The following is a 23,194-nucleotide window of genomic DNA, read 5'->3' as shown; positions in this document are numbered from 1 at the left end:
TTCAGAGGGTGCTAACAATGGCAATCGCAGCGGCGGGCTTGGACCCCGGCGATTTCGGGACCCATTCCTTTCGGATAGGGGCTGCTACAGAGGCTACAGCCAGGGGTCAGAGTGTTGAGAAGGTGAAACAACTGGGACGATGGTCCTCGAACTGTTATAAAAGGTATGTGCGTTTGCACATGTTGTGAAGCCAATGTCATGCACTCACGCTTCTTGTTTCTGTTTGGTTTTCAGTTTCGCGAGCATACTATGCGGGGCGGACTGTGCAGTCGACCCGGCACCTGGGGACCAGCGGTCAGAGATCACCGGCTGAGGACAGAGTGGTGTGGGTCGTGGGCCACTCATACGTGAGACAGGCCGGGGACATATTCAAAGCAGGTGACGTGCCTCACGCAGCTGGGGAATACGGGTACAGAGTGACCTTCCACGGAAGGGGCGGGCTCTGTATTGACCAGTTTCAATGTTTTGTCGAGGAACTGTTAGGGCGGCAGAGGTCACCGCCATCTGTAATCATAGTACACCTGGGGGGCAATGACTTGGTGACACTCGGTCGGCGAGTACTACTCGAGCGAGTTCTATCTACTGTTAGCTGGCTGGCGAGAAGGATCCCGGGGTGCACGATAGCATGGTCCCACATGATTCCCAGAAAGGTGTGGCGGGGGGGCCTCTCGGTGCCAGCACTGAACCATTCGGTAAAGAAGGTCAATAACAAACTTAGTAGGTTGCTTCGCTCGGCGCAGTTGCACTGTATTCCGCATGGATGTATTCGGGGGGATCACATGTATCTCGATGATGGGGTCCATTTGTCCCGGGAGGGGAATGTCTTACTCATAGGAGACTTCATAGCATGGTTAAGGGGTTTGCAATAACATGACCTTTGGTAGGAGTTTGTGGGGGGGCCGGATAGCCGGTCAACTATCCGGCCTGTGGCGGTACGGTCATGATCGGTGAGCAGTAATATCAAGGTCCCTAGAGGGGGGGCGCCACCCAATATGGATGGTAGCGCCCGGGGGGGAGGCGGCCATTGGCCCCTCCCACGGGGAGGCGGCACCCACTAAGTATGGGTCGCCTAAGGGAAGACGGCCATAGGCCCCTTCCAGGGGAGGAGGCGGCTAGATGCCCCTCCTACGAATTTCCCGGGGCCCGGATATCCGCGACGGCGGATGTGATAGACAGTTTGGGGTGGGAGGGGGGTCCACGCTGCCTTCTTACAGACACCCCACATGGGTCCTCGGACGACCTTTAAGATGGCGTCGAGTTAAAATGGGGGCCCCCGCAAGACAAGGGAAATTGGAAGTTGGCACAGAGGGCACAGTCCTCTGCGCGGCCGCCCTCACACCGTGAGGGGGAGAGTTCTGGTAGTAGGGATCTGACACCGGTTGCGACCTTGCCGTTGGCCCGTAATGCTAGGATGTACAATTTTAATTTAGAAAGTATGCATTTGCAGGATGTTAGACTCGGCTAGGAAAACCTTTGTACTAGAGATTTGTTAAGGTTAGCCAAAGAACATGTCTTCATCAAAATGTAATAAATGAAAATTGTACATGATATGAAACTGTTATTTTAATGTTTTAATTTTGTTTCATATTTTAATAAATACGGCCGGGGGGGTCACTCCCTCCCGCCTTCCAAAAGTTCAGAACTGCATCCGTCTTCCCATCCTTGGGGATTGTGTTGGGAGGGGGTAACAGGCATCCCGGCCATATTGTTAGCGTATAGTGTACTTCTATACAGCCCTTTGCTGGACATTGGGAGGCTTCACTGACACTCATTTGCTTGCTTGTTAGTTAGCATGTGCGGGCTTTCCAGCCTCTTCTTTTGCTTGTTCATTCTATGCGATATTTCAGATGTTGCATTTTTCCCTTTTGTTGAAGACTTCTCAAAGTTTATGGTGCAGTGTGTGTGTGGTGGGGGTGTTTTATTTTTTATTTTTTTGCTGTCTCCCTGGTGTACTCACCTTTCGCTCTACACACTATTGTCACATGTGATTCTTCTGCCCCTCTCTGCTGTGTTAACCCTCATTCACCCCCTCCCCAGGCATGTTGCATTCTCTCTTGGGTGCTCCCCGCTACATGTTGCTCTACCTTTCTCTAATTTAGTTTGTTCCTTTTGCCTTGAAGTGTTCCCTCTGATCCCAGGTTGCTCCTGCTCCTCCCCTGCGCATCATGTTGTCACCCTTGCCCACTTTTAAACAAGCATTAGCATAGCCAATAAGTCTCGCTTTGGGGACCTTATAATTGTTTAGTTATGCAGCACAATATCCTTGGTGCAACAACATCAGCTGTTGCATCATTAAACACTTATAAGGTACAAGGTTTAGCCATGCAACAGCTGATGTTGTTGCACCAATGATATTGTGCTGTAAAACTAAATACATATAAGGTCCAAAAAGAGACCGATTGGCTATGCCAATGCTTGTTTAACTCTTTTTTGGAATACTAAGCCATTTCACCCCTCACTCTCCTTGGCAAGCTAAACTTGAAGACCAAACATAGCTATCTTGTTCTCCCAAATGCTCTCTGACACTCCCTTACTTTTGCTTCCCACAATTGATATTATAATCTCTGACTTTACCCCCTTATTGAATTCCAACATTCATTTATTCAAGTCACTGCCCAACACTGGACATATGCCGACATTTGCTGGTTAAAACAGTGCAAGCAGCTTTATAAATGACAGCATTCACTCTCACCCACGCATCTGGAGAAACCCAAAATGGCCTTTAATGCCTTCACCACTGCAGTGCACCACACTAAGCAAAATCTGTATAGTGCTAAAAAACCAAGAGGTGACTCTACCTAAATCCTAAACCATTATCCCAGACCATCCAGACACTACTTTCCCTTTTAAACGCCATTACTGTCTCCAGGCTCTCACCAAATACTTTGCAAAAAATTTCACACCAAAATCTTTAACATTAAGCCAGACACTTCTACATTGCCTGCTGCCCCAATTTGATTTGATTTAAATTTCTATACGGCTCAGCGTATGCCCGTAGGCATCTTGACGCTGCCATCTACATCTCAGACTTTTTTAAAATGCCTTTCTGTGCACCAGCATATAAAGTACTGCAGTGGTCTAGACTTGATAGCACAAGGGAAGTGGTTACTGGTTTTTGAAGCTCAAAGGGTAAGAAGAGGAGAATTTTCTCCAGAGTTTTTAGAATGAGGAAACATGAAGACATGAGTTGACTTGTCTGTTTTAAAAAAGTAAGTTACTTTCGATACTGTGTAGAAGAGAGGCGAGGGATTGCTGCCACCAAGAATTATTCCAAAAGGCGGTGTCCTGTTTGATAAGGAGCACCTCTGCATTTTCGGAATTCGGTTTTAAACACTGGCAGCTCATCCAGTTGACTATCTCAATCATACAGTTCTTAAAATGTGAGGCCATCTCATCTATGTTCTTAGTACTAGATATCACAATGTATGTATCATCAGCATAGGAGACCCTCAAAAAGCCAAACATCCTCATCAGTTTCAAAAGTGGGGCCACTTACATATTAAATAACGTGGGACTCAATGAAGACCCTTGCGGGACACCACAGGGTAAAGAAAAAGGCTTAGCGGCGAACACTCCCAAGGTAACTGATTGATCCCTTTAATCAAGCCAATTGGCTGCTCGTAACCCAAAGGGACATCTAGCATTTCTTATCACCTTCTCCAACACATCCTCCACTAAGCTAATTCCTCTCTTCATAACTATCTACTCCACCTGTGTCCCCCTTGATTATTTTTTGTCTTAATATCATCGAGTAATTGAAACTCTCTGGGTACCTTTTTTCTCCGCTGACTCACTTTTCTTTAGAGGGATTACTAAGGGCCAGATGTATCAAGGCTTTTGCGACTCGCAAACGGACTTTTAGCATGATTTGGTTTGTATTAAAAAATCGCAATTTAAGGAATCGCAAAAAATTGCGATTCCTTATTTTGCCATAGCATTTAAGGAATCGCAATTTTTGCGATTCCTTAAATGATATGTATGTAACTTTTTGAAATTGCGAATTTGTGTTAAGAAATCGCAAATTACCACCAACTACAAGTTGGTGGTAATTTGCGATTTCTTTTAAAAATGCCCTATTTGGCATTTGTGAGGGTGGCATGTGACACACATACATGCCCATAGGGCATGTATGTGTGCCACATGCACACACATGTAAATTTCAGGGGTGCAGCAGGGTGTCTTTGAGACACCCCTGCACCCTTGAAATAATTCTCAAATTGCGATTAGCAAATTGCGAATTCGCAATTTGAGAATTATTGCACTATCATTCCTATGGGCCTCCTGGCCCATAGGAATGCATTGGAAATTATTCTTTATTTGCGAATTCGCAAAATGCGAATTCGCAAATAAAGAATATTAAGGAATCGCAAAAAAATAGCGATTTTGTACATACATTCCATTTTGCGAATTCTAAATAGCGATTCGCAAAAAAAGCGCTATTTAGAATTCGTAAATCGGAATCTTGATACATCTGGCCCATACTACCTTAGCAGCAGTAATTGACTTAGTGACATGCAGTTTCATTTCTGAGGTGTTCACTCAACTGAGTCTTTTCCATAAGATATCACAAACTTTATCACCCCAGTTTATTACAATTAATAATCTTCCAAAGAGTTCCTGCTGGGCTTGTCTTTTGCAAGTCTTGACCCCTTAATGCTGAAGTCTACTCTTGCTTTTCTCGAATTACAGAGTGCAATACTTTGGTAAAAAAAAGAAAATCCCTGGATTGGAAATGTTGTCACTAATGTCAAGGAACCACCTGATATCCTGCTTATTGGAAGACTTGGAGTAAGCGAGGAGAGAAGGGTCAGTATAACAACTTGTGTGGATAAGGCTAAAGCTGAGGCTCTTTGGGATTAAATAACTATGAATGGATCCTGGAGCTTACTCTGTAGATTGCTGGTCTTTCAGTGTCAATGAGATCTAGAAGCCCCTAGCCAAGTCATCAAGGGTGACTCAACTTCCTATGCTCGCCTGTTGATGTTGTAGAGTGTATATACTGGATACATCACAGTGGTGTCCACTGATGGAGTGGAATTGAAGTATGCTCCGTCAGGTCAGGGTCATGACTCCCATAACAGAAATCTCTCATTTACACAAGATTCAACATAACTTCATTTCCCCGTTATCATCGTCCCATGATTCTATTCAAAGCCCGCAAGGCTTCTTGGGGTGACGTAGTTCATCCAGTGGTTTCTTCTCTGCATTCTTGGTCTTATAATTCTTTGTTTCCCATTATATAACAAATCTGCAATTTCGAGAATTTAAAAAACAAGACGACATGAACTACTCTCTGCTGCCTTGCCATCTTGCGCGCTCCGTCGTTTTGACACATTCTGTAGCTAGTAGATTCTGACTTATCCTACAGGAGTATCCATTTATTATTCTAGCCCAGCCCTAACATATTTGGGATTAAATGCTTGATAACAGCTGTGCAAAAAGTGCAATGGAACCCTTAAAGTATGTTTGTAATAGAGGGTTTTTTGGGCCGCCATATTACTCGGTACTCCTCTCCTATGCAATTGCCCACCATTGCACAGGCATCCTATTACTACTTTTCAATCAGTTTATTTGTGTCTGTGTGGTAGAGTAATTGCTGGTTCAGTATTGAACATGCTACTCACTGAGTACTTTGTGTATGATGTTTAAATGTTTTCCTTTAGGTGCATAAACGTGTTCTGCCTTCTTACAGCTCCTAAGTGGCCCTGTATCCTATGTAACACCATCAGGCAACTGTGTTTTTTTTGCCAGGAGCGTGTTTTATTCTAGAGGTGTTGTTTTGCATCTCACATAGGTATGAATGCATGAGTTTCTGAATCCAAGGGGAGGAAGTTTCGAAAATCTAAGACTGATTGAGGATGTCCCAAAAACTGTGCAACTTGATGGCTATGATGGATGATGCGAGGAAGCAAAAGACACATAATTGATGGACGGAATGCAGAACAAATCAAAATATTCACCCCCAGTGAAGAGATCTGTGTTAAATCCATGATTCTTTTGCTCACCATGCCGCCCCAGTTTAGACCTGGCCAAATGCAAATATGTCTTGACCCTGTGCCTCACAATTGATGGACGGAATGCAGAACAAATGAAAACATTCACCCCCAGTGAAGAGATCTGTGTTAAATCCATGATTCTTTTGCTCACCATGTCACACCAGTTTAGACCTAGCCATATGCAAATATGTCTTGACCCTGTGCCTCAAGGGAACAGTCCATATGCAAATCAGTCTTGACCCTGTGCCTCATGGGAACCGTCCAGCCCGAACTGCTAAGCCAGGTCCTTCCTGGACCAGAAACAAGCATCCTAGGACTGGTTTTGGGGTTTCACCCCTCTTCAGCCAGGATAGATTGAATCCAGAGGTACAGTGAGCCCAGGACCCACATCTGGGCATACTCTGCGCACTTAGGGCGAGGAAGCAAAAGACACACAATTGATGGGCGGAATGCAGAACAAATCAAATCATTCACCCCCCAGTCAAGAGATCTGGGTTAAATCCATCATTCTTTTGCTCACCATGCCACCCCAGTTTAGACCTGGCCATATGCCAATGGCCTGGCAGTTTGGGCTCGACTGTGGCAGTTGGGCTCGACTCCCATTGGGCGCAGGGTCAAGACTGATTTGCATATGGCTGGGTCCAAACTGGAATGGTGCGGTGAGCAAAAAAACGATGGATTTAGTCCCAGATCTCTGTACTGCGGTGAATGTATGACATTGTTCTGCATTCTGTCCATCATTTGTTCTTTTTGCATATGATGGATGATGCTCCAGGCCCTCACATCCTGATTTCGACGACTGTTGAGCTGAGTCGCTTTATTCTTCGGAGGACTCTCCATGGATATGGATGTCAGTTCAGCAGCATGTCAGGGGTAACAGAGGTGACATAATACACAATTTATCCGATTTATAAATCACAGGATTTATCGGCGGTCCCACCCTTAGTCGCCCACTAACCCACTTAAAAATTAACATTTGGGCTAATAGCAAGTCGTAGAAACTTAAAATAAGGCAACCGCTCCAACACCGTTCTCACTAGTCCACCGCAAGGATTTAGCTGATTTCGGAGGGGGAGGTGGAAGCAAGATCAGTATAGATGGAGACACCATATTTTTTTGGTTGATGTCCTGTTACTGCTTTACTCTCGTTGAGGTTTTTAGTTTCTTTATATTTTACAGAAAGGAATATGAAATCTGCCGAGTTAATGGTTTGAAATACCCAATTTAATATTTTGAAAATAGCCTATAGATGACAGAACCGAAAAAAAGAGCAGAACAAGGAAGTGTGTTTTCATGCTGTTAGTTTTTTTTTATAGGGTAATTAATCTACAGCCGTGGGAAAGGCAGTCAGAAGGACAATAAACAATAAAGAAAGATGAATTCCCCTACACCCTCACCGGAAAGGTTGTATATCAGATGAACTGCACTTATAGTCTAAAGGGCAAACATGACCTGGATAAGACACAGAAATTTGATTCGAGACCAGAATGAATAAACCATTTATTCAAGCCATGTTAAAAAAAAATTGTATTTTTTGCTATGGTAGCTATGTTAAAATATTTCTTCAGCATTGTACTGCAAGAGTATCTTATACTATTCCTAACTACAGGACCATATACATGCTTTTTGTTTTCCTTGTTTTCGAGACGGAGCACAAAGGTACTCTTTGTCTCTTAGTGGGTGGGATCTTTGAACCGTGGATATCTTTCACTCCCTGTGTGGACTCTTAGATGAAATGATGGAGACCAGGGTCCTTCCATTCCCCAAAGTCCCTGGCGGAGATACTCTAGGGGCCCGATTCACAGAACTAACTTAAGACAAAATCCTGAACTTACTACCATTTTGATATTCACAGAAGGCACTTACTCATTTTGGTATTCATAAAAGGCACTTACTTACTCATTTTGAGTAACTTACTCATTTTGGTATTCACAGAAGGCACTTACTCATTGATGAGTAAGTGCCTTTGGTAAATACCAAAATGAGTAAGCGCCTTCTGGGAATACCAAAATGGTAGTACATTTAGGATTTTGTCTTACGTTAGTTCTGTGAATCTGGCCCTAGGTGAGCCAGTGAGGGTCCGGAGGAATTGTCCATTGAGGGGCAAGCATGGTAGGTCCATTGTCTTTGTGGTGCAATCTTCTTTACCGGGAGTGTATATTCCGTCCTTAAAACAGTTTTTGTGAGAGGTATTTCCAACCTCTGACATGGAATGTGCATTAGCGCTGGGGAGTTCACCTCAACAGTACATAGCCTCCTTTGGCTCTCAACATAAACTTTTTTACACACCTATTTAAAACTTTGGTTTGTAAAATTGTTACCTGCCGATCTTGTGTCAAAGAATTCTGATCTGCAGCTTTTTACATTGGAATGTTTCTTGCGAGGGATTGGGGGTAGGATGAAGTCAATTCCTGAGAAAGTTTAAGGCTGGGCACAAATATGTTCCAGATGTTCCAGGTCACTTTCTACCCCGGAAAAGCACGCAGAAAACTAGTCCTGGAAAATGCATTTAAAAGTGTGGTGTTTCCTGCAACTGGTAGAGGAAAAAAACCCTATATTTCATAGAGGAAGAATGGTTTTTCAAGTGAGGACAAGCATCTGCAAAGACAATACGTCTGGCATTGGCAACAGTGCAATCTAATTTACTTTACAAATAAGTACAATGTGCAAAATAATGGCTAATATATATGAAGACTGGCGTGGGTGAAAACAGGTTCCTGAGTGTTCCATGGTATATTGTGTGGTGGGCAGAAACAAAATGTGAATGACTGTTGAACAGGTCAGTGGATAAAGAGACTCTATGTGTCTCTACATTCTAGACATTTTAAAAATATGTTTTGCAGTTTTTATACAGCATAAACATAACCCAAGGGTACTGGAGCGCTTTCCATGACAAACAGGTTCGTGTTTTTTTCAGTTTTTCTAGACACCAGTAGATTAAGGGATAGGTTTAGAGTTTGGCAGCCAAGGTACTCTGTTGCAATAGTCACAAAGTGCCCTGTCCGTCAAACTCTTGGTTTGGCTGTCCAATTTGTAGTGTGGCAGACAGCCAGGTATACCCGGCAGAGCAAAATTAACTCTGTTGGTGTAAACCTTCCTCCCATGGCCACAAGGGAGTACGGGCCTCCTGAGGTAAGCCATCCAACAGCCTGCCCTATTTAGATTGGGTAGTAAGGTGGTTTAAAAAAATGAAATTTCAGTCACCGCCAGGCATATCCTGGCAGTATAAATTAAAAGAAAACATTTGACTCCAACACAGTGGGAGAAAACTCTTATATAACTCCCATCGTGATGCGGGCATTAGTTTTTGCTTTTCCAAAAATAATCTTCAGCTTTGGGAGGTTTTTTTTGAAAAATAAAAACTAAAAAAATTTCGGCGCTTGTCCGTTGTCAATGACAAATGCCCTCCAAACTTTGTACTAGTCTTTGTATGACCACCAGGGCCGGGTCTCACCAGTGCTGAGCACCAGCAGTGCCTCCGATGAACTCTACATTTGCTGGGCAGAGTAAAGTCAGGGTTGGAGCCGTAAAGTCCTCCTCACCCAGATTGCGTTTACCCGAGTGCTTTTCGCAGTGTCACAGGACCCTGAGCCGACTGCTGGGACTCGAACTCTGCTCCCCGGGTCCAAGGTTGCAGATCTGGCGTTAGGTCACATCCGGATTTGTAAAAAGTCCCACGCCTAGGCTGACCTCTCTAGAGTGTACATTAGGAAGCCTTTGTGACTGAGCGGGAGTGGTCAGTCTCGCAGAGGTTCGGATCCATGCGTTGCGCGCGCATGGGGGACAAGCGCCAGGAGATGGGCGTGGGGCGGACTCACCTGCAGGTGCCCTGGGCTGGATTTTGGGATATCGGCGCTGTAACGGGCGGGAGGACGCTGATGAGAATCTCGCCTTGCCCGGAGACTGCAGCTCACTGGAAGCAGTGATGAAAGGTCCTTTGTCCTGCCTAGTATGAGTATCAACGAGAAGGGGGAAGTAAAGTCCTTTCTCCTGCCTATTATGAATATGTGGCGAGAAGGAGGAAGTGGGACTGTGGTTTCGTTTCAGGTTTAGGGCGCAGCACACCAGGGGGAGGCCGGGTTAAAACTGCCACTCGAGACGTTTCTGCTTTGATTTGTGAGGCACACTCTCTGTATGGCTGGTAGGCCTGGGGTAAGGCACTGTGGGTCTTGAAAGGCCGGGAGGGCTGGTGCAGAGTCAGTTGCGTCGCACACTCTTGCATTTTAGGGACCAGGGAGGCTGGGGCAGTTAGTCACTTGCCGGGATGCTCAGCTAATAAAGGGCTGGTAGTGGCAGGGAAAGGAGCCGCTGGTGCTGATTCTGAAATGCCAGTAGGGGTGGGGCACAGTGGGTGCCCTGCCTGAGGTGACCTACAACCAGGGCTTTAAGTGGGATAAACAAAACTAGGGAGTTTCTCGAAGGGGCGTGGCCAATGTAATTAAGGGCGTGGCTTAAGAACACGAAAGCTATAAATCTGTGCTTAGCATAGTGTACCGCCTGACTTGTATTTTGCGGTTTCTGTCATTGTATCCAGATATAATACAAGTAACATCATACCTTCAACACGTCACGACTATTGGCTTTGTCAATGGTTGTTAGTTGCACATGATGATAAATAAGCAGCAACTATGGCTTGTATATAATATTGAAAAAGCTTCCACTAAAAGCAGGTTGTAGGTTTGGCTTTACATCAGATCCCTGTGCAGTCATGCTGATCAGAGAGGTACACAACATTCATCCACAAATTAACATAGATTACAAATGCCACATAGATGGGCAGACACAAGCTGGGTGACACCAGCAGACCTCCATGCACCCATCTGCACACTTTATCAGACATGCCGTCAAACATCCTTACTCACTAACTGTTATACTGATACATTTGCACACAGACCTACAGGCAGCTGGGCACAAAGGTCCCCATGTTCAGCGGAATAGAAGTAATTATAACGCAAGCGTTACATCGCATGCCATTACAACGCGGTTGTTACAACGACCGCGCTGTTATATTGCATACGATTACATCGCAAGTCGTTACAACGACTTGTTCTAGATAGGGTGACCAACTGGCATTGGTGCAAATTCAGGACGGTGAGTGTAAAAATTCAGGACAAAGGGTCAAAATTCAGGACACAAATTCAGGACAGGAGGTCAAAATTCAGGACAAAACTTCAGGACAATTGGATACGTTTTACAGACACATCAGAAGTCGCGCAATTGTATATAAGTAAGCCCAGCCATATCTAGACATATTCAGCCATTTGCAAGCCTATCCATCATGTATCCTTCCATCTTTCATTTCACTCATCCATCCCTTCATCCTTCCTTTCTCTCATCCATCCATTATCCATCCATCCGCCCTTTCACCCTATCCATCTGTACACTCATCCATCCACTCTTCTACCCATCCATCCATTCACTCACCCAGCCAGCAATTTACCCTTTCACCCATCCAGCCATCCTTTCTCTTACTCATCCATCTACCCAGTCACTGATCCTTCCACCCATCCACCCTTTCAGTCAACCATCATCCACCCTTTCTCTCTCCATCGACTGTTTCACTTAGCAATCCTTCCTTCCATCCATCCATCCATCCATCCACCCACCCTCCTTCCATCCATCCATCCTCCCATCCATCCATCCATCTACTCATCCGCTCATGAATCCATCCATTGACCCTATCACTCAACCATCCTTTCTCTCATCCATTTATCCTTTCACTCCTTCACTGGTCTATTCATCATTTTGTCCATCTACCTTCCCTTTCACTCACTCATCCATCCTTACATCCACCCTTTCACTCATCTGTCCATCCATTCGCCCTTGCACTTATCAATTCATCAATCCATCCACCATTTCACTCATCCATCCACCCACTCACTCATCATCCACCTTTTCACTCATCCATCCTTTCACTCATCCATCCACCCTTTTACCCATCCAGCTACCCTTCCACCCATACATCCAGCTATTTCCGTTTTCTCTCTTCCATCCTTCCACTCACTCATCAATCCGTCCATCCCCTCCCATTATCCATCTATTCAATCTTTCATTCATCCATTCACCCTTTCACTAATTCATCCAGCCATCCTTCACTTACTCACTCACCCACCCTTTCATATTAATTTTGAGCTGAGCCTTTTTGAGAAGAGGCTCATCAAGAACTTCATCCTCGCTGCAGGAGCCATTCCAGGACTGGGACAGAAGTGCATTCGTGGTCCTTCGTCAGTTTCTTTTTTCAAGCCCATCATGGTCAGTGTTATTTGGGATGTGGGTTGTGGTATTATGTGGGTTGTGGTATTATGTGGGTTGTGGTATTATCAGGGCTGACAGCACAACTTGTGATGTCATCAATGAAATGATCATCACTATGACATCATGTCGGCTGTGACTTCATCCGTTGGCATCAGTGTCATTTGTGATGTAAAATAAGTTCCCCAGTGTCATTCCTAGTGCCAGCTCACCCAAGGAACTGTGATGTCACCAGTCATCGTCCGTGTGATTTGTCATAACATCGGTGATGTTATGTTGTGCAGCTGTGTTGACTTACACATCACTATTCAGATTTCATAGCATTTCAGAAGGTGTGCACTTCTCAGTGACCCAGGTTTGCTAACATCTCAGCTTAAATATTATTTTCTTTTCAGAAGCAGGACCGTCTGTCATGTTACTGTCCCTGTTCCAGCCCTTCAGTCTTTCAGGTGAGCTATTGTACTGGTCAAGGAACTGCCTGATTTCCCTCTTACTCGGGTGTATGGAGAAAGACCATCCATTTGTGCAAACCCTAGGAGACATCCACCCCTTTTCATGAAAGATTGGAAAAGGTGTGATAGTTCCTCTGTACCATCAGTTCATTAACTTTTCTGTTATGCCACAATGCCACAGCATACCTTGGAAATTAAGTTCACAAATAACACACAAGAATAGAATGTGGGCACAGATCTTTATCACAGTAAAAAAAAAATAATTTTCATGACTTTAGAAAAAATACAATTACAAAGAACCTAATAGTACGAGAACACACGTGGCTAACGTTGGAAACAAAGTGCACATCTTTCATGACCAGCACATTCAGTTTCATATTCTCATTGCAAACAAAACATGAAAACACTGAAAATAAATCGGTACAAAGTGTGAATTTTGGGTCAGACCAGCTGCATGACACACTTTGTCCAGAATTTATACCAAACAATGGCAAAATCAAGAAATTCTGAGATGAGTTCCCATTCCTGTTTGATGCTGCAGAGATAATTTACTCACATTAAAAATACATATCCACTCTTTTAGACCTAGACATTCACTGGTAGGACATGTCCTCTGTATTCTTCTAAATATGTAGCAGTGTCCACATCTCTACTGGCTTCGAAGGTATAGTAGTTGTAATATACCTAAAATATATGCCCATGCTGAGAGTATTTAGAAAGAAATTTGGCAGGAATATTGCAAATGTGTCCATTACTTTTAGTGAAATTAGTTAATCTTCCTCATTTGTTTGCTACATCAAGCCCAATTGCCCACCTGCTGATTAGCACCATAAGATCTCCCGGATAGGAGGAGATTTAAGTCCTGTGAGCTCTTACTGATAGGAGGAGTTTGCTTTAATTTCGCTTTTCGTGATCTGTGAGATCTTCGTGATCAAGAGGGATTAGCGCAGTGCGCTTTTCGTGCTAAAAGTGGATTGGCACAGTGAGTTCTTCGTGATAGAATGAATTGTTGTCAGGCAAGGCCTTCTTGAGACTGTAGGATTGGTACACAGTTTCTTCATGCTAGAAGGGGATTGTAGCTCTTCATGCCAGAAGCAGATTGGGCCTTTGAGCTCTTTGTGTTAGGAGGGGGTCACTATTCTATGAGCTCCTTCTCATAGAAGAGCATTGACACGGGTCTCACTCTTCATGGCAAGAACCTCTTCTGAAAAATGTTGATCATCATCCATTGAGCTTTCAGGATAGATGATGAGTCCTGCCTTGTGAGCTCTTCCTGATAGAAGGGGAGTGGTGCTGTGTGATCTCAGTGATAGATTTGTGCAGTCACTCCTTGCAATTCAAAAGAATTGACGCAATTAGTTTTTCATAGCAGAAAGGAAATGGTGCAGTGAGCTCACCGTGATAGAAGGGGATGGACACAGCGTGCTCTTTCTAAGAGAAGAGGATCGCTAGCATTTCAGATTTTTGTTGGTGCCACAAGCTCACTTTAAATGAAAGGCACTGCTGAACTGTGGTCTTTCATTGTGAGAGGTAATTATCACCCCATAAGTTCTCCTCATGATCAATGGATTGAACTTTGACAGATATTTTTGCCCCATTTTTCGATCCTTTCATCTCTTTAATCTGTTTCTGTTACAATTTTCCAAAAATGCAGGTTGAAATTGTGGTATGGGGACAGGCTAACTGGAGGTACACAGGTGTGAACTTGTGGTACATACACTGTGTAAACATGATGCCTAAAGGCACTGGGAGAAAAGAAAAAAAGGCGCAGCTAGCGGCGAAATAGAGGTGGAGTGACATCTGAACTAAAGGTGCAAGGACAGACGAGGTGCAGCATTGTGCAGGTGAACTGTGAAAAAAGGGATATGTGAACTTTGAGTGTAGATACAGTAAAATCACAGGACTTCAAGAGCGGGAAGTTGAGATGAGGATGGCTGCATTATCAATAAAACATTGGAACCTGGATTTACATGGAGTGAAATGAGGAATAAAGGTATATTAGAGATAGAAACAAAAAGCCATATGGATGGGAACCAGGCTTACACTGAAAATCACAAGCAGCACACAGATGCAAACAGAAGTTAACTGGATGGACACACAGACACATGTAAACAAGAAACCATGGATCATGAGTTCTAGGTATCTGCCCTCTGTATTCTTGTTCTAGGCCTAGGAAATGCTCCATCCTCTGTGCAACAAATTCACATCTTGGGGTAGCTGGCCAGGTTGGCAATCCCACAGGCATTCTGCTTGTTCCTGGCCATCATGATGTAGCCCTTGTTGCCCCAGTCCTCTCCCCAGCTGTAGTATGGAGAAATGGAAAAGTTTGGTTAGAGCAGGAAACATATTCACATCTTCTCTTTATTTGTACGCACAATATACTCAGGGGCAGCTAATATGTTGTCTACCTCTACAAAACCTCCCCAACAACAGTCAGAGAGCTGCATGCCCCTGCCGAAGGCAGGCTCTGGTTTACCACTTCCCGTCCTGCTCAGTGATAGTCAATTTTCTGTCTATTACAACACTCCATTGTGAAAGATAGCTAATGAGAGGTCTATCACTATGCAGAATGGCCAAGGATAGCCAGTGATGTACCAGAGCTAATGATCTATCTCAACCTACCCATCATGTTCAAGAACGTTCAGTTAACAGTCTATGATTGAGCCTCAAGCTCAAAGGCAGTCAATACGGTTTATCCTTCAAGGGATCATCATTGATAGACATATACAAAACTCAGTTCCTGTCATAATCCCAAGACACATGCAGTAATGCTAGGATATATCATTTCAATTTGGCCAAAATAGGCATCTTGCAGGCATTGTGGCACAAAGATTCCTTCTTTGCAGTTCTGGTGATGCAAAATTCCTAGGGAATGAGGAAACTTTAATTTCCGATTTCTCCTCATGGGAGCCGGACATGGTTTACAAACTTTAGCAGGGCCTTCAGAGTTGGGGATACCTGTTTGCTTGTATATATAGGAGGATCTCTCAGGGTCCTTTGACACTGTAGTCCTTGGGGGTATTATTGACATTCCCAGGTGCAAACATGGGTAGGGAGAGGGAGGCCTTTGAGAGTTTATTTTCTCGTGCCCTCTTTGGACGTACACAGTACATCCAGATAAATTCCTTTAGGTCTCTTCCACACCCAGCCCAGAACCCAGACCACCAGGGGCGTTTCTCCCCCAGACCTTTATGTACACTTTGAGCTGCATAGTAATTTTGCATCGAGCTGTGGATCTCCATCGATCAGTATGCTGGTAACACTCTTATGAATAATCGAGTCTCAACTTGATTAATTAAGACCTAGATGACAGTAATATGTCTGAAGTAAATGAGTTTGCTTCCATCCGCTGGAAAGACCAATTGCACAGCCATTTTATGGGTATTTATCTTGGCAATTATCAACTCTGCCAAGTACCTTACTTAGCTTTATGATTCTATCCAGACCTTTTATGTCCATCAACCCCAGATAGGTCTGTCGGCCAGAAACAGATATACGTTCTGAAGATCATCAAGCAGTTTATTTCAACCAGAGCTTTCTGTTCTTGGTACAGGGTCTTGGACTTTCAAATGTGTATAGTGCCCATGCTGTTTTATTCAACCTTCTGAAATATGCTCTATTATTTGTGAAAGTTGATTTTAATTCAGGAGGTTTGCTTAGTCGCCGTGCCAGAAAATTCGGAAAAATCTCTCATAGGCTTAAGTTGTTCCATTAATTACTAGTTCATCCTTTCTCAGATTTCCATATGAACAATCTTCTTTCAAACCCACCTCAGCAGATAGTATCCCCCTGCCTTTTGATATTAATTGTGTTACACTAACCCATAATTAAAACAAGAAGACAAAATTAGATAATGAAGCACCTTTTGGTGCGTCAAGATCCAGTTCACACCAAACATTTTCCAGACACTCTTCTTTAGATTGTTAGTCCAGAAATATACCCAAGTGGCTGGCATCTCTTCGGGAAATCTGTTTGACTGCATAATCTTATCTTTGTTCATACTGCTACTTTATTCGCTTTTTCAAGGTTTTTTATAAAGGCGTTCTTGTGATTCTATTTGGTGAATAGGACTGTCAATGATGAACTTACAATGGAGAAAGAAAAGTAGCTTATTGGTAATCCCGCCATGCTCCATCTCGCAAACCTTCACTCCTCATGATAAACAACCCTCTTGAATGGCAGCATCAACAAGATGGTTATTCAAATAAAATTAGAATCCTGGTGCCTCAACAAAATGAACTAATGCAGCTACTGCCTCGGCAGGTCTTTTGTAGGGCAGGGGATTTACTGTCTATATTGAAGGTGAAGTCTCAGTTTTTCAACATTATAATGCTATTTCCTATAGAGCTGCCTTTCTTTTTACTTTAAAAAGGATGTAGAAACTAACGTCTCAGATGCCCCTGTTTCCACTGTATTAAGTTTTCAGGATATATTTGACGTCTTAAAAAAGTGAATTCAATTAATTCAGCTTGCAGATAGGAGTAGTTGTAAAAATCTCTTTTTTACAGACATATTATCCCTTGTCTAGTCTTTTCATAGGTAATAATCCCAACATATCTCATGCACCTCATATATGAGTAAGTTCATTTAACCCTTCCAGCCTTGCATGCAAGGTTTGGGTCAACTGCACGCTTTCCACCTAATAAACAGTCTGAACAGATGCTTCAAGTGTGACCAAATCCATGTACAATTACGAATCCCACTGCATCCAGGTCATCTTGCAAACCAGAAAACCTCTTGGAGATCACGGCTAAGACATGCATTGATAAAGAATCAGTAGCAACTCTTCTCACCTAGTACATAGATAAGGGTCTGAGTGCACCCCCTGCAGTTGTTGCATAGAAAATGATCAACCACACACTATCTGACTCCTACGTAAGCCCTAAAGGATGAGATGTTTTTTAGGCCTCACCTAGACAGCGTTTTTGGAGACATGCTGTATCTAGTATATGCCCATCTTTTTCATTGGTTCCTGTTGCTGTCCTTTAGAAATGCTGGATCAGGGCCGGCCTTAGGCATGTGCAAGCTGTGCACCTGCACAGGGCCACGAAACCCCAGGGGCAACCACGCAAATATATATTCTTAATATAATAATCCTCTGAGGATGGATATATATTTGCGTGGCGACCCCTGGCAGGGAATTGGCGGCCTCCGGCTCTGTTCCACTTCCAAACACCCTGACCCCCCACTCTTCACTGGCCTCCGCGCTCTGCCCCGTCTGGACCCCCTCTTCCGAGGCCCCCTACCTACGCTCCCTGCCCAGGGCTGCCATGAGACTAGAGCCGCCCCTGGCTGGATTTTCATTGATGAATACACTTAGTAGTCCCTCTGTTGGACAGGCCACGTGAAGGGCTTGCTCCCTCCCCGCATGACAGGGCCCGAGCCCCGGCCCTCCAGGTGTTACCCACAGATGCGACCCGCACCCCGTCCCCTACGGGACTCCTGACCACGGACATCTCCGTATCATGGGGCCGAACCACCACCAGCTTTATCGCCCGGCCCGGCCGCCATCTTGGACACTGCACCACGAGGCCGCGTGGCCTCAGCTCGACCCTAACCCTGGGCCTTGCCAGGCCCCGCCATCCCGGCACCACCATCCACCCGGGAGGTGAACGGACCACTTGGCAGGTCAATGGGAGAAAGAAGTGTCGATGGCTCTCCCCCGCCAGGTGCCGATCGCCCCCAGCTCCCCCGGGCGCTGGCTCCACCCCCCTGCTGGGTGTCTGGACTCCCTCATCCCGGACCTCCCGACCTCCAAGTGCGAGGGTCCGGACATCAAAGGGCGCCAGACCTATAACTGGGGCAGCTTCAGAGCAGGAAGGCAGTTGTATCCTGGAGTCGAGAGACACCGTGACAAACTCATCCTTGACGGACTACTGGCGCTGCCGTAGCCCTGCCTTGTGAACTATTGTCCTGCCTGCTGGCGCTGCCGCAACCTTCTGCAACCTTCATCCTCGTCGGGACCTGCTGGCGCTGCCGCGGACCGTTGTAACTACCACCTTCACCGGGACCTGCTGGCGCCGCCGCGGACCGTCGCTACCTACGATCATCTCGGGACCTGCCGGCACTGCCGCGGCCCGTCCATCTAGAACGCCGAGCTCGAGGATTGTGAGCTATCCATCATATCATCGCATCTACCAGATTGGTAACAAGACTGTCCCGCTACCCCCTTTCCCATCCAAGAGACTAGTATCGAGGGGACCCCTGAGTCCAGACCTCCTTGTACCATCCTATCATACCTAAAGATTGCCTATAAAGAACGTTAAACCTTATCTTTGTGTGGTGTACATCTGTGGGGGGGAAGTTACTCGTCTGTACGATCGCTGGAGACGGCTCTCCCCGGAGACCTCTCCTCTTGTCCTCGGCCGACCCTCCCGGTCCGTCTAACATTGGTGGCCAGCGGCGCGATCCGAATCAACGCGTAATCGTACAGAGAGTAACTCACCCCACGACTAAACCACAATGACAACCAAAGAAAGCAAATCCACCGAGAAATTCCAGATGGAGAAATTGGAAGAGTACAACCATCGTGAGTTGAAACAATTCTGCATTGAACTAGGCATTGCTACCACCGATCTGAGCACTAAAGACGATTTCAAGCACGCCATTGAGTCTTGGGCCGAAACCGGGGCCGCCAGACCCCCGGACCAAAACGTTGCAGCATCAGAGAGGAACACCACGGCTCCCGAGGAGCGAAGAACAGGTATCTCGCAGGAGGAGATCCAAGAGAGAGAAAGAAGCAGACTACATGAGTTAGAAATGGCACGGCTCAAAATGGACGGTGAACTGAAATTAGCCGAACAAAAACTGAACCTCGAACATCTGCGACTCCGAGAAGAACGGGAAGAAAAACAGAGGCAAAGAGAGCTCGAAGAAAAGAGACAAGCGTACGAACACGAGCGCAAACTGGCAGAATTAGACCTACGGAAGCAAAACAAAGAACTAGGGGTGCCCGAGCAACCGCGCACCCCAGGAGCAACAGAGAAAAAGGTCCACATTCCCAAGGATGTCGTCCGAGAGTATTTCCGAGATGACGACATACAACAGTGGTTCAAGGCCTACGAGATCGCCATCACCTCCCACAGGATCGACCAAAGTGACTGGGGAGCCGGTCTATGGGGGAGGTTCGTCAATGAAGGTCGCGATGCCCTGTTACAACTCCCCGACCACCTAATGACATCCTATGACCACATGAAGGCCGCCCTCCTCACTCGATATGGGCTGACACCCGAAATGTACCGCCAGAGGTTCCGCGACTGCACCCGGATCCCGGGTACAACTTGGGTGGAATATGTGAACTATTTCAGCCGAGTCTTCGAGGGTTGGATCAAGGGGAGCCACGTAACAACCTACGAACAACTTTTTAATCTCATGGTGTGGGAGCACCTCTCCAACAACTGCTTCGTCGAGCTCAGGCAGCACCTCCTCGACAGCAAATTGACTGACCCACGACAGCTCGCCGCCGAGGCTGACCGATGGGAGAGCACCCGAGTGGGCCGGAGTGGGCCGCACGAACAGAACAGAAACAACCAAGGTCAGCACCGTCCCCGAGGAGGAGGAGGAGGCCAGGGACGAGGAAGAGACACCGTCCCGGCCGCTCCCGCTGCCAGCACCCAGCCCCCGGCCAGCCGGAACAACACCCCGATGCGCCCGGGGTTCCGAGCCAATGTCACGTGTCACCGATGCCAGCGAGTCGGCCACTACGCCAATGACCCGAACTGTCCACAGAACCAAACTCCGAGGCCCCGCCAGGTAGCTGCCGCCGCCCTGGGGGGAGAGCAAATCTCTGAAGAACAGGAAGAGTGCGAACAAGAACAACAAGAATGGGAACCGGCCGCCATGGTTCTAGCATGCCTAGGGGGAAGAGACATGATCCCGCGGGCTCCCCTACCCGCCAACACCAGAAAATATAGTCAGTGGGTGAACATTAATGGGCGCAGGGCCGAAGCACTACGTGACACGGGGGCCAGTGTGGCGGCCGTCCGCTGTCACCTGGTGACCCCAGAACAGATCCTGCCGAACATTCTCTGCCCCGTCCGTTCAGCCGACAATTCCGAGAGTCTGTGTCGGATGGCCTGCGTCCCCTTCGAATGGGGAGGAGTCTCCGGCATGTTGAAGGTGACGGTCCGAGACGATGCCCCCGTGGACTGTCTCCTGGGGAATGATCTGGAGAGTTCCCCGTGGGCCGCCGTGGAAAGGAGAGAACACCTGGGGATGCTGGGCCTCCCGGACTGGGCGTGCGTAACCACCCGGTCCATGGCCGCCCGGGCCATCCCCCAACCTGAAGAAGCCGAATGGCCCGCACCTCCTCCTCCGATCGCTCCAGTGGAGGACACTGACCATACCGGCCCCCCAGAGCACACCCCCGAAGGGGCCACTCAGCTCCAGGACCTTCCCGATCTGGCTCAGTGGCATCAGGAAGGGGGGCCCACCCAGGAGCAGTTCCGACAAGAACAGAAGACCTGTCCCTCCCTCGAGGGACTCCGCCAGCAAGCCCTCGCCCAGAGCGCAGGGGACACCACCGGAGCCCATTGGATCTATTGGGACAACGACCTGTTGTACAGTGAACAAAGAATTGCGGAGTTAGGGGCCAGTCGAGTGTTGGTGGTGCCCCTCCTTTTTAGAGACTTCTTGTTAAATTTGGCCCACGATGTCCCCCTGGCTGGACACCTGGGACAAGACAAAACCTACAGTCGCCTGGTAACCCACTTTTTCTGGCCAAAGATGAGAAACGACGTCCTCAACCACTGCCGGTCCTGCCCCACGTGCCAGGCCAGCGGGAAGAGCGGCCGCAAACTCAAAGCACCTCTGCAACCCTTCCCAGTGGTCATCACCCCGTTCGAGAGGGTGGGAATAGACATTGTGGGACCCCTGGACCCTCGAACTGCACAAGGACATCGGTTCATCCTGGTACTGGTGGACCACGCCACCCGCTACCCCGAGGCTGTCCCCCTGCGAACTGTAACCGCCCCGGTGGTCGGCCGGGCCTTAATGGGGATCTTCTCCCGGGTGGGCTTCCCCCGAGAAGTCGTCAGCGACAGAGGCACAAACTATATTTCGAAATACATGAAATCCCTCTGGCAGCAGTGCGGGGTCACCTACCGATTCACGACCCCCTATCACCCTCAAGGAAACGGACTAGTCGAGCGGTTCAACCGCACGCTCAAGGGAATGATCGGGGGGTTGGAAGAGCCCCTCCGTCGCCAGTGGGATGTGCTACTCCCGTGCCTCCTCTTCGCATATCGCGAAGTCCCCCAGAAGTCCCTCGGCTTCAGCCCTTTCGAACTCTTGTACGGACACCCTGTCCGAGGGCCCCTCAGCCTAGTCAAAGAAGGTTGGGAGATGGCCCCCTTGAAGTCCCCTCCAGACGTCTTCAAGTACCTCCTGACCCTACGCAATCAGACCCGACGATTCAGAGACATGGCAAAAGCGAATCTTGAGGCCAGTCAGGAGGACATGAAGAGATGGTACGATCAAAATGCCTCCTCCATCGAATTCAAACCTGGCAAACAGGTATGGGTGATGTCCCCCACCGAACCGTGTGCTTTGCAGGACAAATGGACGGGGCCCTTCAAAGTGGTCGAGCGCAAGAGCCCCGTCACCTATCTCATCGATATGGAGTCTCCCCGAAACCCCCTCCGGGTCCTCCACGCCAACAGACTGAAACCCCACTTTGTGCGCTCGGAGCTCAGCCTCCTGATGGCTACAGACAGTGGAGCGGAAGAAGACTCCGAACCTCTCCCTGATCTCCTAAAGACCCGTGAGAAAGATGGTTCCGTAGACGGGGTCCGACTCTCAGAGGCCCTCACCCCGGAACAACTCCAGGACTGCCGGGACCTCCTGCTGCAATTTGCGACCCTGTTTTCCCTCACCCCAGGGGTCACCCCCTGGTGTTTGCACGACGTGGACACTGGGGACAGTCCCCCTAGCAGACATCGGGCGTACCGCGTACCAGATCGGGTACGTGCCTGCATCCAAGAGGTAGTGTCAAAGATGCTCACGCTCGGGGTCATCGAGCCCTCAGACAGCCCCTGGGCCAGCCCGGTCGTGCTGGTCCCCAAAGCTGCTGCCCCCGGCACCACTCCTGAGCTTCGATTCTGCGTCGACTATCGGGGCCTGAACGCTGTCACCAGAACCGACGCTCACCCCATCCCCCGAGCAGATGAACTAATCGACCGCATGGGGGCTGCCCGCTACCTCAGCATCTTCGACCTGACAGCGGGCTACTGGCAGATCGGTTTCACACCCCGGGCTCAGGAACGATCCGCCTTTTCCACCCCCGATGGCCACTACCACTTCAAGGTCATGCCATTCGGCATGAAGAACGCCCCAGCTACTTTTCAGCGACTGGTGAACCAGGTGTTGGCGGGACTCGAGGAGTTCAGCGCCGCCTACCTGGACGATATCGCTGTGTACAGCCGCCACTGGGCCGACCACCTCCACCACCTCCGAGAGGTCCTGCAGGCCCTCCAACGGGCCGGCCTCACCATCAAG

At 47.4% G+C, this 23,194-nt stretch overlaps 2 protein-coding genes across 2 annotated transcripts in view; both read right to left on the bottom strand.

Moving 5' to 3' along the window:
* The window catches only part of HORMAD1 (HORMA domain containing 1), a 974,569-nt gene extending 964,620 nt beyond the window's left edge, over nucleotides 1–9,949 (bottom strand). Inside the window, exon 1 of the mRNA XM_086947457.1 lies at nucleotides 9,815–9,949. The gene's annotated coding sequence lies outside the window, so the exon portion shown is untranslated. The remainder of the gene's footprint in view (nucleotides 1–9,814) is intronic.
* A 2,971-nt stretch (nucleotides 9,950–12,920) lies between these two features.
* The window catches only part of LOC147673572 (cathepsin K-like), a 54,690-nt gene continuing 44,416 nt past the window's right edge, over nucleotides 12,921–23,194 (bottom strand). The window contains exon 8 of the mRNA XM_086947456.1: nucleotides 12,921–15,001. Within this exon, the coding sequence (XP_086803582.1) occupies nucleotides 14,902–15,001 (100 nt within the window). The 3' untranslated portion in view covers nucleotides 12,921–14,901. The remainder of the gene's footprint in view (nucleotides 15,002–23,194) is intronic.

Source organism: Lissotriton vulgaris, chromosome 12, assembly GCF_964263255.1.
Source record: "Lissotriton vulgaris chromosome 12, aLisVul1.2, whole genome shotgun sequence".
In the NCBI taxonomy this organism is placed as follows: domain Eukaryota; kingdom Metazoa; phylum Chordata; class Amphibia; order Caudata; family Salamandridae; genus Lissotriton; species Lissotriton vulgaris.
This window is presented reverse-complemented; position numbering and strand designations above follow the sequence as displayed.